This window comes from Anomaloglossus baeobatrachus, chromosome 4 (assembly GCF_048569485.1).
Source record: "Anomaloglossus baeobatrachus isolate aAnoBae1 chromosome 4, aAnoBae1.hap1, whole genome shotgun sequence".
NCBI classification, from domain to species: domain Eukaryota; kingdom Metazoa; phylum Chordata; class Amphibia; order Anura; family Aromobatidae; genus Anomaloglossus; species Anomaloglossus baeobatrachus.
Window position 1 is genome coordinate 560,579,250 of NC_134356.1, and position 15,322 is coordinate 560,594,571.

A 15,322-nucleotide genomic window follows, 5' to 3' on the forward strand; every position below is an offset into this window, starting at 1 on the left:
CGTGGGAAAATAAAAAAATAAATGTTTTATTCATGAAAAATTTGGTGAAAGGTCCTCTTTAAAGCTCCATGTCTTAAAACAGTTTTCCCCAATCAAAGTCCTCAGGAGCCATCAACAGATCATGTTTTCATTATTTCCTTAGTATTGCATAGGCGATATTCCATCACTTGTGCAATATTAAAAAAAATCCTGAAAACATGATGTGTTGGTGCTGCTGAGGACTGGAGTTGGGTAACATGGTCTTGTAATGATTCCACAGGGATTAAAATCCCTACTTTGATGAGGTGATGCTCATGATGTTTTCAAAGTGAGCGAACAAAAGCCTCGGTACGGCCCTGGAGCATGTCATACCAATTGTGGAAACGATAACATAAGAGTAATGATATCATAATAGGAAATATCAGTGACTGAAGTCTCCCCTTTAAGACACCAGAAGAGCTGATGATGTCATAGGTTGGGGCCTGGCGAGCACTGAAGTCTTCATCCCTAAGTTTCCATAATAACAATGATATAATTTAGGGGGCAGCGAAAGGGGACTCCATAGGTAATTTATAATTTGTCAGTTGTATCCATTAAACTAAACTCCACCAAACATTGAATTTTCCTATACTTGTACATTAGAGAACGGCATTTTTTAAACAATTCTTGTACTGAATAGTGCTCTACTATCTACACAAGTTATATAGCTACATACACCAATGTCAGTAACAAGGATTGCTCACACAGCAACGTAACAGCAAAACACATAAGATTCAATTAATGGCAATAAAGTGCTGTGTAGCATCTATATCACTGGATCCGTGACTCCATGTCAAACTAATATATATGAGTGTATCAACCTATCTACACTAAATAACAAAACAAGTTCTGGACACACGGAAGTAGAAAAATAGAATACATGTAAAAAATAAATAAATGCACATTTATTGATATGTCATAATGAAGAAACCTGGGGGCAGATGCCATGGATCCAAAGTGTATTAGTATCAAACATCTGACACAATATCAAAATTAAACTTTTATCCACAATGCTACCAAATTAAAATACCTCCACCTCTGTATTTTTGTCGCCTAACATATGAACTGATATATGTATGGCCTATAGCCATGGACTACCACCATACAGGATCTGCTGCTGTCTCCCCAAGCCTCCTGAGGAACCTTTAATGGGAAAGGAGAAACGCGTAGAGGCAAGGCAGGGGTGAGGACCTGCTTTTTTCAGGGAAGTAAAACTATCCTTATATTCCCTTTAGTGTCTTTTATATTTACTTGGGACTGATTGTATCCCAGTAAGGCACCATTCATGTGTGGTACTGTAAACTCTGCAAAACATATGGTCTTGGTCTGATTGTGGAGGGACCATGATAGCTCCCTTTTGGAATGTTTTTGGTATAAGGGATTATTACATGGGCTAATGTTTGCAAGTATTTTGTTTTCTTAAATATCACTTCCTATGGTTGTATATCATATTGCCAGTAATCAGGCCTTGAATACATATTGGTGTACCAAAGCCCACTTAAATTTTGGGAGCGGCAATCTTACTTCCCCCTATTTACCTTTATTTGAGCACTGTCCCTGTTTTTAGGGTAAGGAGAAAGAGGGAAAGCCGTCGTCGAACGGGGGCACCCGGAAACTCAAGGCATCATACCCTCCGTTGACAGGTAGGGACATCTAGTCCCTTGAGGGTTACTAGGGTTTGCCCCCACTCTTCCACGCAATATATATATATACTTTACCGACTCCCATATAGGGGTTACCTGCTTCTGGTATTTTTGTGTTTGTGTGTCCTTGGAATTTTAACCAATTATTAATAAAACGTATATTTTTAATAGGGGTTGAGGTTAATTGTAAATTTAACATATGAACTGATAACCGTTTTTTAAATATAGACTTTAATAAAAGGTACATTTTATGGGGGTGTGGCCTGGCCAGAGATGTGAGAAGAAGCTAAGAGGAGAGCTCCTGGAACTGCCGATTATCCTGACTTCTACTGGGCCGTGGAGAGGATAAAAATCATCCGTGCAGCAACCAGAGACCACCCTGCACTTACTACACAGCTTGGACGGAGGTTACATGGCTGGGGGGACGAGCAGGAGGCAGAAGGAGGCGGTGGCAGGAATGGAAGGTACTTCTCAAAATGGTGGTGGGACACAGACACCAGCCTCCAAAGCAGCTAGAGCTGCAGCCACACATGCAGCTGAAAAACTGTCTGAGTATGCCAGAGGCACAGAATGCAGGGCTCCCACGTTGCATATAATTTCCTTTACAACATCAAGAAATAAATTTGGTCCTTCAGTGAGGAGTTTCTTAATCATAGCCAATAGAGCCTGCAAAGATGCATTTGCTGGGCGTCTGCTAATGATGCAGGGGATGATTTTCGCCTTCTTGCAGGTCCGACTGCATGGATGTGTGTGCTGGACGTCTGGCGATAAGGTCAGTAGATGGTGGACACATCTTTGCAGGCTCTATTGGCTATTATATCGTGTTTATGACCCCATTATGGACAGCCCCTGAGGAACCTCCGTTTGATTGGAAGTCCTGGAGGGGAAACGCGTTGGGCAGAGAGCCGTGGTTTACGGCAAAGGACAGGCCATTGAGCTGATTCATTACAGATGACACATCCAGATGAGGGTGCATAGGAAAAAAAGACTGTGCCCTTGATTAGTTCCCTGTATCTGAAAAATTGTACTTTATATCTGCTATACTGAGAATATAATATATATATATATATATATATATATATATATATATATATATATATATATATATAAAAAAGGGGGAATCTGATATTAGACCTGTCAGTATCCCTGACTTAAACGGATAGCATTGTGAGTGGTATGTATGTGAATCACCATATATTATGTAAGACCCCTCACTTGAGCATAGCAGCACTAATTAGTTTGCAGTAAAGGGACATCTAGGGCTAGTCTACGTTGAGTGGGGGCACCACGGCGTCCATAATAGGGTGCCGACCTCCACGGTCAGGAAGGGGGAGACTAGGGAATGAGCCCAGGGACCCACTCCTGAATCATAATCCATGCACCTATATTTTTAACTTGCACCTATGTTTATGAAAGTATCAATAAAGTATATACATTTTATAAGGGGCTCTTATGGTTTATATTATATTTATGTCTGCTAATGGTTCTCATGTGGTTCAGGAAGGTGGAGGAGGGTTGGAACTCTTTGCCGGGTGACTTCCTGCACTACATACGCATACCACCAGGATGGCGGGTAGGACTAACATTCTTTCTTGGAATGTCCGTGGCTTGGGGGACCCCACAAAAAGGGTAGCAGTAATGGAACAGGTCAAATCCCACTTTCCAGCAATCATCTGCCTACAGGAGACACATTTGGAGGGCGACAAAATAGCATACATGAATTGCTCATGGGTGGGCCATTGTTTCCACTCAACCTACATAGCTCATTCCAGAGGTGTCAGTATCTTAGTCCACAGAGGAATCCCATTTGAGATAGTTTCATCCACAGTAGATCAGGAAGGTAGATTTATTTGAGTGCACTGTAAAATATTTAACAAGGAGCTCCTTCTGATAACAGTTTATATACCGCCTCCATATAATAATACTGTTATAAACAAAATTGCGGAAATGATTAGCAAGACCCCCAATGTACAGGTGGTGTGCACGAGGGATTACAACAACATCATTCACCCATATTGGGAAAACACAATGCGGGTACTCACTTAGAACACTATCCTAACTCCAAATTTGGGGACACGGTGGCTGAACTGGCACTTTCAGATCTGTGGCGAATCAGAAACCCTGGAATCAAGTGATTCTCGTGCTATTCCAAAACACACAACACTCTGTCCAGAATAGACCTGATCTTGGACTTGGAGGGTATACTACCAATGGTGGAAAACACAGAATACCTTCCTAGAGGTTTATCAGACCATTCTCCACTGTTGACACGACTTAATATTTTACCTGGGCTTGATCGTACCCGTAGCTTGTGGTCCTTTAATCCTTTTTGGCTACAGATTATAGATGTGGGCCCGGTTGAACTAGCCCTTGAATCCTATTTTCAGGACAATTGTACTGGGGATATGTCGCTTAACACTGTTTGGGATGCCATGAAGGCCTGTCTGAGGGGGTCACTGATACAGGGGGTCAGTAGATCTAAAATTAAGTCGGCACAATTTGAAATTTTTCTTAAAGAACGCGTCCAGACGACAGAACAGAAATACATTCTGTCAGGGGATACACGGGACTTACTGGAATGGAGGGAGGCACAAGAAGCATATGACTCTCACATTAAGGAGCGGGCCACTAACAAAAGACTTTTTTCACAACAGAGATTCTTTGAAGAGGGCGAAAAAGTGGGTCATTTATTAGCGGTGATTGCTAAAGCACAAAGGGGGAACACATTTGTGGGGGCGCTAAGGGACAAAACCGGGACCATAGTCAATCAACCTGACCAAATTTTGGCTACCTTCTCTGAATTCTACGAACAACTTTACAGTACTAAACTGCAATATGAAAGGGAACAGATAGCTTCTTACCTGAAGACAACCCCTTGCCCTCACTTTCAGATGAGGACCAGGTATACCTAAACAGTCCACTCACACTGGAAGAGTTGCATTTAGCGGTATCCTTCATGCCCAATAATAAGTCACCGGGTTCAGATGGGATCCCCACAGAGATTTACAAAAAGTTTGGAGACATCCTTCTCCCCCAGCTACTGTCGACCTTCCAGCAAGCAGCCAAAAATGGCTCCTTGCCCCAGTCGATGCGAGAAGTAGTGATAGTTGTCATACCTAAACCAGGTAAGGATCCCCTCATCCCTGACTCTTATAGACCTACCTACAGATATCAAAATAATAGCCAAAGTACTAGCTTCCAGACTTAATAAGGCTATACTTTCACTAATCCATTCGGACCAGTCGGGGTTCATGCCTTCCAGATCAACGGCAGTGAATATACGACGGTTACACCTCAACCTACAATTGCCAGTTGATAACTCAGGGGATAGAGTAATTTGCTCACTAGACGCCGCTAAGGCTTTCGACTCTATTGAGTGGGAGTTTCTCTGGGCAGTACTTGACAGATTTGGACTGGGGAGGGACTTTATTTCCTGGGTAAGACTTCTATATAATAACCCTACTGCTAGGATTAAAGTTAATGGATGCCTTACTTCACCTTTTCACCTAGGTAGGGGCACCCGCCAGGGATGCCCGCTATCCCCCTTACTATTTGCTCTGGCCGTTGAGCCTATGGCGGCAATGGTTAGATCCAATCCAGACATAACAGGGTTCAGGAGGGGTGGTCAGGAGGAAAAAATAGCGTTGTACGCAGACGACACACTCCTTTTTCTGGCCAATGCAACATCATCACTGCCAAGAGCAATGGGGGTTATACAAGAATTTGGGAAGAACTCAGGTCTATCAATTAACTGGGAAAAGTCTGTATTACTTCCGGTGGATGGAACCACAAACTCACTTAACTACATACACTCGGGCCTACAGGTTGTTGCCCAGTTTAAATATTTGGGGATAATAGTCACCACTCGTGTTGAGGATTATGAGAATCTCAACCTAACCCCTATTCTGTCGAAATTTAAGGATAAGAAGGAAGTCTGGTCTCGCCTGCTCTTGTCAACAGTTGGCCGCACTAACTTGATCAAAATGATCTGGATGCACCAATTATTATACAAGCTACACAACTCTCCACAATGGATCCCACAAAGATTTTTCCATAAGGTAAATGCATTATTCCGGGAATTGATCTGGAGCAGAAAGATGCCACGCATTAGGCTCGAGACCCTGCAGAGGGATAAAAGTAGTGGAGGTCTGGCGGTACCCAATCCATGGGTTTACTATCTGGCAGCTCAGCTTCAGCACATTAGGGGATGGGAGGACCCTGGAGGGAGGGGGGGCACAGTATATGATTCTACAACAATATTTTCACTCCACTAGTCTATACGAGGTTCTAGAGGCAGGAGGCTTCAGAGCTGCTGCTAATAGTTGCCCAACCCTACTACTAATCCAAAAACTTTGGGATAAAACTAAAAAACTACAAGACATTCAGGGAATTTCACAATACACCTCTATATGGAAAACTCCATGGTTACCTAACTTGCATCGTTTAGAGGGGTTTGGGAGCTGGGCTTTGAAAGGGATAAATAGATTCACACATATTGTGGAGGGTGGCCAACTCAGAGGCTTCCCTCAGTTGCAAGCAGAGTTTGGGATCCAGAATTCGGAGTTTTATAAGTACTTGCAACTGAGACATGCCTATCAGGCAGAAATCTCTATTACGGGTAGAGCATTGGAGCAGAACAAAGTCATGTAACGCATAAACGCATAGCAACCTCTAGAGGCTCAGCTGGAGTGATCTCTCGTTTATATTGGCATCTATTATAACTGGTGCACCGGAATTGTCTAGTAAACGAAAAAAAAATGGGAACAAGCTATAGGACCTATTGAGGACAACCAATGGGTAGAAATTTTAGAAAGAATTCCTAGTCTATCATTGGAGGAGGCATACAGACTGTCACACCTGTACGTTATTCACCAAGTATATCGCACTCCTAGATTCCTGTTTGATATTGGAGTTAGAACTGACCCCTTCTGCCTGCGATGCAAAATATGTTCCGCAGATCTATTACATATGATGTGGTCGTGTCCTAATATTGAACATTACTGGAGAGAGGTGACAGAAATAATCGATAGAGTATATATGATAGAGATGAGCTTAACTCCCTTTGTATGTATTCTGGGATACGTGGAGGATTTACCTTTGGAGGAGGAGGGCAAAATGGCCGTATCTAGACTATTACATATTGCCAGGAAACTAATCGCTCAACACTGGATCTCGGACCACAGTCCTACAATATCTGAATATGTCAAAAAAGTTAATTGGGTGATAAATGTGGAGAAAAGTATATATCGGAAAAGAAATGGCGTAATCAAATTTGAAAAAATATGGGAACGATGGATAGACGGGTCAGGGTTGGCTTCGAGGGAACTGATTAGGTTTAGATTGAGCTTACTCTAAATTGATAACAAGGGGCAAAGGGCGAGAAATTTCTGCAGAACGTATCTATAATGATGACAGAGGTTTGGGGAGAAGAGAGTAGCATGGGAACAGGTTAGATTCTTCATCAAAAATGACATTTAAATGTGTACAATGCCAAACAAAGCAAAAACTCAAAGAAAAACAAAAGTCTGATTGGAATAATTGATAAACGTAATAATGGTACTTAAAAACTTTTGTCTATGAATGTGTGGAGCTGCAGATCTGACATTATCTCTCCTTTCTACAAGTCTGTTTGTTTAATGTTTGTTGGGGAGGGGAGGGATGGGAGGGGGGTAGAGGCTGGGTAGCCTCCAATGTTTATTTGGTTGTAACTTGTAAAACTTTAATAAAAACATTTAATTAAAAAAAAAAAGTAAATTTTATGCAATCTGGAATTTTGATTACCACTGGATATTTTTATTTTTTGATCAAATTAAAATATGTTTCAAATACTTTGCTAAACAAATACTACAAATCCCATAGACATAATTCAATGGGAGTACCGAAGATGAACCAAGAAATGCAATTGCTTGATTGAACGGAGTAGCAGTGCGCATGATCGACCATTGCCGCTCCATTCGGCCAGGGATCTTCAGGGTCCCGGTTTCCAGGATTTGGGAGCCATGGCAGTCAAATCTCCAACGTTCTGAAAGTTATCCCCTATCCTTTGACTAGGAAATAACCTTCAAACTTAAGGTCCAGTCACAAACAACGAGATCACGAACGAGATCGTTGCGGAGTCACAGTTTCTGTGACGCAGCAATGATCTCGTTATGTTTGACACCTACCAGCGACCAGGCCCCTGCTGTGAAATCGCTAGTCGTTGCCGAATTGTCTGGACCATTTTCTTCAAAGGCGATGTCCTGCTGGGTAAAACGCATCGCTGTGATTGACACCTACCAACAACCTCCTAACACGGTCCCAACGCCCGCCGAGATCGTTATACAGGTCGTTGGTAAGGTCTGACTGTGTGACATCTCACCAGCGATCTCCCAGCGACTTACCAGTGATCCTTATCTGGTTGTATCGTTGTCAGGATCGCTGGTAAGTCGTTGTGTGTGACTGGGCCTTTAAGAACACCCATTTAAGTGTAAACAGGACTATTTGTGTAGCGAATGTCCCTATAGAATATTAAAATAGCTTCTTTAGAGAGATGACTAGATTGTCTTTCATCAGAAACTGCAGCGAGAGCTTCCAGCAGTGGATCTTGATTTCTGTGCCTAAGTGCTGTCAAAGTGGCAGAACATTCCTCAGACAACCATTAATATCTTCACTGATAGCCAAGGATAAGTGCGGGGATTTTTGCATATGGCATTTAAACTCTTAAAATGTTAAAAACTCAAAATGTTTTGAAATTTTTGTTTGAATTTTTTCATCATTTGCATATCATTAACTTATCGATTGATCCTGTGAATTCCATAATTCCATCACATTACCTTATTGGTGTGGCATTTCAATTCTGAGCAGTATCGTTTTTGCAAACATGTCATATAACTCTAAATTGGCCCTGTTTGTCCAGACCAAATTTTATAGACTTTTGTTCCCCTCTACTGTCCCTGTACTTGTGTTCACTAGCACTGGGTGTCAATATTTTAAATAAATTCCAATAAAGATAATATATTTTATTAGATTCTGAGGTTTTTTTCGTAATTAATATACAAGACTCAGTCCGTCTGTATTGCATTTTGAGGTTTTTCAATGATTGCATTTCACCATATAAATATATTGTGTGAATTATGTTGAAATATTGATATGCCAACATTTTAACAAAAAAAAAAAAACAACTTAACTCGACGTGTTCTTATTCCTCTAAGTATCTGGATGTTTTATTTTCTTTAGCGTTCTGCCAGTATGAAGTAATAATAAAAATACAACACAAGCAAAAACAAAAAAAGAAAACATAACATACAGACACAACCAGGCAAAAAAAAAAAATATTCTTTCATTACCCACAAGAACATTACTGCAGCAGTTATTTGTATCTTTAATTAAGAAATCACAGAACTCCATGGCACATCAGCTTGTGACGTGGGAGGATAAATGCAAACACATTGCTGGTAGTAATTTTAGAAAAACAAATTACTGTATCCAAGATATCCTGCAGCCTTACAACTAAGGATTGGAGAAACTTGTGAACAGCAGGTCCATGGCCCTCACTAAATCTACTCTATGGTAGTGTATGTAAACTTCTGGTTTCAACTATATGTACACCCTATCTTAAAAGATACATCTGCATGTTTTTCTCAATATCTGACATTAAATCAGAATAAACCTTTCCCACTTCAGGTCTATTAGGAACCAACATCAAATATATAAATCTGAGTGTGTGTGTGTGTGTGTGTGTGTGTGTGTGTGTGTGTGTGTGTGTGTGTGTATATATATATATATATATATATATATACTATGTTTTGATGTGAAAATTTAACCCTGCGCTTTACAGTTACTCCCCAAAAAACCCTGCCTCCATTAAAGTCAATGGAGCTGCGAGCTATTAGGTTATTAATGGGAGCTGTGATTGGTTGCTATATGAATAAAATAAATTGTTAGTATAAGAAGCTTATGTGTGAGGTAATAAGGTGTCTGTGGGGAGACGGATAGAGACAGACAGTAAGAGGCAGACAGGGAAAGAAACAGAGACAGGGAAAGAGACAGAGTCAGGGAAAGAGACAGAGTCAGGGAAAGAGACAGAGTCAGGAAAAGAGACAGAGTCAGGGAAAGAGACAGACCGGGGAAAGAGACAGACCGGGGAAAGAGACAGACCGGGGAAAGAGACAGACCGGGGAAAGAGACAGACCGGGGAAAGAGACAAACCGGGGAAAGAGACAAACCGGGGAAAGAGACAAACCGGGGAAAGAGACAAACCGGGGAAAGAGACAAACCGGGGAAAGAGACAAACCGGGGAAAGAGACAAACCGGGGAAAGAGACAAACCGGGGAAAGAGACAGACCGGGGAAAGAGACAGACCGGGGAAAGAGACAAACCGGGGAAAGAGACAAACCGGGGAAAGAGACAGACCGGGGAAAGAGACAAACCGGGGAAAGAGACAGACCGGGGAAAGAGACAGACCGGGGAAAGAGACAGACCGGGGAAAGAGACAGACCGGGGAAAGAGACAGACACACCGAGACAGACACTATCCTGGGCAGCACCTAGGTATTACAGCTAGTTATTTATAACTAGAAATAGGCGGTGGAATAAACATCTGTCTATGCTTAGTCGTGCTGACAGAAGCAGTGGTGAGTGGGGCTGGTGGCATACAGATTTGGTGGGGGGGGGCTGGAGGCATACAGATCTGGTAGGGGGGCTGGAGGCATACTGATCGGGGGGGCTAGAGGCATGCAGATCTGGTGGGGGGGGCTAGAGGCATACAGATTTGGTGGGGGGGCTAGAGGCATACAGATTTGGTGGGGGGGCTAGAGGCATACAGATCTGGTGGGGGGGGCTAGAGGCATACAGATCTGGTGGGGGGCATACAGATCCGGTGGGGAGGGCTGGGGGCATACAGATCTGGTGGGGGGGTGGGGGCGTACAGATCTGGCGGGGGGCTGGGGGCATACAGATCTGGTGGGGGGCTGGGGGCATACAGATCTCGTGGGGGGCTGGGGGCATACAGATCTCGTGGGGGGCTGGGGGCATACAAAGTTCATTGGGGGGCTGGGGGTATACAGATCTCGTGGGGGGCTGGGGGCATACAGATCTCATGGGGGGCTGGGGGCATACAAAGTTCATGGGGGGCTGGGGGTATACAAAGCTCATGGGGGGGCTGGGGGCATACAGATCTGGTGGCGGGGCTGCAAATATATATATCTGGTAGAGGGGGCTGCAGGCATACAGATCTGGGGGGGGGGCTGGAGCCATACAGATCTGGTGGGGGGGGGCTGGGGGCATAAAGATCTGGTGGGGGGGCTGCAGGCATACATATCTGGTAGAGGGGGCTGCAGGCATACAGATCTGGTGGGGGGGCTGGAGGCATACAGATCTGGTGGGGGGGCTGGGGGCATACAGATCTGGTGGGGGGGCTGGGGGCATACAGATCTGGTGGGGGGGGGCTGGGGGCATACAGATCTGGTGGGGGACTGGAGGTATACAGATCTGATGGAGGGGCAGGAGGCATACAGATCTGGTGGGGGGCTGGAGGCATACAGTTCTAGGGGGGCTGGAGGCATACAGTTCTGGTTGGGGGGCTAGGGGCATACAGATCTGGTGGGGGGGCTTATTATTATTATTACCCCGATTGCCACCGCACGAGGGCAACGGGAAGAGCCTGGTGCAGCGCCAGAATTGGTGCATCTTATGGATGCGCCACTTCTGGGGCGGCTGTGGGCTGCTATTGTTAGGCTGGAAAGGGCCAAATAACGATGGTCCTTCCCACCCTAATAATATTAGCCCGAAGATGTCTGCTGCACCTTGGCTGGTTTTAGAAAAATGGGGGGGACCCCACGTCATTTTAAAAATAAATAAAATAATTAAAAAAAAGTGGGATCCCTTCTGTTTTTTATAAACAGCCAAGGTACAGCAGACAGGTGAGGGTTGCAGCATGCAGCTGCTGCTGTTCCGGTGATGGATATGAAAAATGGGGGGGGAACCCACGTCATTTTTTTACCTCCAAAAATTAAAAAAAAAAAACAAACAGCTGTCCAACCTGGCTATCCCTCTATAAGGCTATTCTGGTATTTCTTTTTATCTATTCTACCTGTTCTTTCTTATCTATTCTATATATTCTATATGTTCTTTCTATCTATTTTTTTCTATCTATCATCTATTGAAGCGATCACTTATCCTATCATATTTTATTTCTCCTTTAAAAATGCAGTGACAAAAACGCATTGAAAAGGCATCCAAAACGCATGCTTTTTGGATACGTTTCTTGTCAAACACAGAGTTTACAGTTGTCAAGTCTGCAGAGGGTGCATTTTTTTTGTCAAATCAAAAACGCAGCGTGCAGACATACCCTTACAGTGAGGTGCAAATTTTTAGACCGTAGCAGATCCCAGTAGGGTCATGCCCTCTCATGCATTTATAGCAAATCCTGCCTATATGCCAGAAATGTCCCAGGTTGGACGACCGCATTAAGTTTAGGAAAGTACTGCTGTAATCTTTACAAAGATTATGAAGAAGACTGTGCCGCTTGTGGAGGTAAGGTAACTTGTAAAGTTGGATTCTTGATTCTAGTCTCTTGGAGCACCTCACGCTAGGATAAAGGGAAAATTACTGAGATTGGGGAAGTACGACTGCAAACAAGAAGGGATTACTAAGGAAAGAAGAGAAGGAGCAGTGTGGGAGCCATTATTACTGGAAAAGTCTGAACCACAATGCCAAAATATAACAGCGCACCATCTGCCACTTAGAATACTGTTGTCTTCTTATGTGGTCAAATACCACAAAATACCAGGGCCCATATTGCTACCTAAATAGTCATCAACCGTTGACTCACAGAAGGTTTTTTTTATACTACAGTTCCTTTTTTTTTTTTACGAAATGTCTGCTATAACACAGTAAACCAGTTCAGAATAGTAGGACAAGAACGCATAAATGGGAGCCAGCACATAATAAGACCGGTGGAGAAGTGAAACGACAATGTATAAAGCATGTCACTACAACAACAGTTACTGACCAGAAGTTCCATGGCCCCCTTCCTTTACTCTCTCACCTCCATGTTTTTGCAGAAGGTGGCGTTGCTGCCAAACAGGATCTGGCATTGCTCACTGGCACTATAATGCATCCCGGGCAGCTTGTGGGGAAGCCTGACGGCATGATGACTGCGAGGGTCTGTCACTTGCAGACATGAGCTCACTTTGGACCTGTATGAAATACAAATGACTGTGAGGTTCAGCACAATACAATACGATCAGCATACAAAGTCTAAGGTGGAAAATACCAGTAATAACCGCTTAATGACCGAGCCAATTTTCACCTTCATGAGCAAGCCAAATTTTGGAAATCTGACCAGTGTCAGTTTATGTGGTAATAACTCTGGAACGCTTCAACAAATCCCACTGATTCTGAGGATCTTCTTTCATGACACATTGTACTTTATGTTAGTAGTAAAATTAGACAGACAATTTTTGTGTTTATTTGTAAAAATATCGGAATTATGTTGAAAATTTAGAATATTTTGCAATTTTCAAACTTTCAATTTTTATATCATTAAACCAGTTAGTCATACTGTACAAAATAATTAGTATTATTTCCCTTATATCTACTTTACATTTGCATCAGTTTTCCAACGTCGCTTTAGTTTGTTCAGATGTTAGAAGGGTTAAAAGTTTAGAAGCAATTTCTCATTTTTTTTTTTTCAAGAAATCTACAAAACCTATTTCTTTAGGGAACTATTCAGATTTAAACAGACTTTGAAGGGCCTAGCATGAGAAAATAGATCCCACAATTTGTCACCCAGTTCCTGCTGAGCGCGCCGATACCCCACTTAGTCAGAAAATTCTGTATGCATAACCGGCAGAACTCGAAAGGAAAGGAGCACCATTTGAATCTTGGAACACAATTTTGTTTGAAATAGATAGTGGGTACCTTGTCGTATTTGCATGGTACCTAAACCATGGTAAACCTTGGTACCTAAACCTTAGAGGTGGGTTTACACACTGCAACATCTCAAACGACATCGCTGTAACGTCACCGATTTTGTGACGCAATAGCGATGTTGTTTGCGATGTTGCAGTGTGTGAAACACATCAGCGACCTGGCCCCTGCTGTGAAGTTGCTGATCGCTACAAATCGTTCAGGACCATTCCTAGGTCCTTTGTTTCCCGCTGTGCAGCATGCATCGCTACAAAGTTTCAGTGTGTGAAAGACTTTGCAGCGACTTTGTTAGCAACTTCCCTTTCAAAAAGCTGCTTATCAACGTCCCCAACAACCAGCTAGGTCGCTCTGCAGGTCCGGATCGCTGTTTCGTTGTTGGCCAGGTTTGCCTGTTTGACAGCTCACCAGCGACTCAACAGAGACTTAGGGAGGTCGCTGTTACGTCACAAAACCGGTGACGTTACAGCGATGTCCTTTGCGATGTTGCAGTGTGTAAACACAGCTTAGCAGCACAAACCCCCACACATGACCCCATTTTGGAAACTACAATCCTGAAGTATTTTATTCAGGTATATAGTGAGCATTTTGAGCCTATAGGTACTACACAGAATTTGATAACATTAGGTAGTCATTGAAAATGTTAATTTTTTTTTCACGAAAACGTTTGTTTAGCCCCAAAATAATCCGCTTTCACAAGAGAAAACATGAAAAAGTGGACCCTATAGTTTTTTACCCACTTTCTTCTAAGGATGGCAACACCCAAAATGTAGTCAAATAGTTCTGTTTGGACAAATGACAGATATCGGAAGGAAAGAAGCAACATTTGGTATTTGGAATATCAAGACACCATGTCTCATTTGCAGAGCTCTTGAGCTACCAAAATAGCAGAAACCCACTGTTACGGTTGCTGCGAGCACTGGAGACTATGTCCAGATTTCTTGCTACTGCACATGTGCGAGCGCTGGAGACTAAGTCCAGATTTCTTGCTACTGCACATGTGCGAGCGCTGGAGACTAAGTCCAGATTTCTTGCTACTGCACATGTGCGAGCGCCGGAGACTAAGTCCAATTTTGGAGCCATTGCACATGTGCGGGTGACATCATCGCTGACACGAGGTCACATGTCTCTGACACCTTCTATGCCGATTGGTCGCTGGTCATGTGCTTGTGACGGCTTGCTCGGTGATAGGCCAGCATGACGTCACTCCTGTCGTTCTGGCAGCGGATTGGCTCTGGTGTCCTCCATCTTGGATGAGGCACAGAGTCTATATAAGACCCTGACACACGCCGCATGGTGCTCAGTCCTCTTGGTTCATGCATATGAGTAGACGCTCTGTGCGCGTTCCTCTAGGCATTCCTCTGTCTATGCTAGGTGAGCGCTACCGGCAGGGTAGCGTTCTTATACCTTACAGCTTCGGCTGCTGTCCGTATCCTTACCTCTTAGGGGAGCGGACATAGGCAGGTGCCTGAGGCACATGGTCTGGCTGGGCCTTGTGATTCTACTCGTAGGTGGACGTTGCCGCTAGGGTAACGTTCCTTATACTGCGTCTGGCAGTTGTTCGTATCCTCGCACACTAGGGGAGCGAACAGAGGTAGGAGCTTTGTGCGGCTTACGCTGCTGTTCGTCTCTTTTGCACCACTAGAAGAGCGGACCTAGGCAGGTGCCATATCTAGTGGTTCGTGTCCTCGCACACTAGTGGAGCGAACGCAGGTAGGAGCTTTGTGCGGCTTACGCTGCTGTTCGTCTCTTTTG

At 43.6% G+C, this 15,322-nt stretch overlaps 1 protein-coding gene across 1 annotated transcript in view; it reads right to left on the minus strand.

Annotated features, from left to right (window-relative positions):
- The window catches only part of ADAMTS17 (ADAM metallopeptidase with thrombospondin type 1 motif 17), a 398,711-nt gene that overhangs the window by 185,021 nt on the left and 198,368 nt on the right, over window positions 1–15,322 (minus strand). Inside the window, exon 10 of the mRNA XM_075342840.1 lies at window positions 12,687–12,837. Coding sequence (XP_075198955.1) covers window positions 12,687–12,837 — 151 coding nt within the window. The remainder of the gene's footprint in view (window positions 1–12,686; window positions 12,838–15,322) is intronic.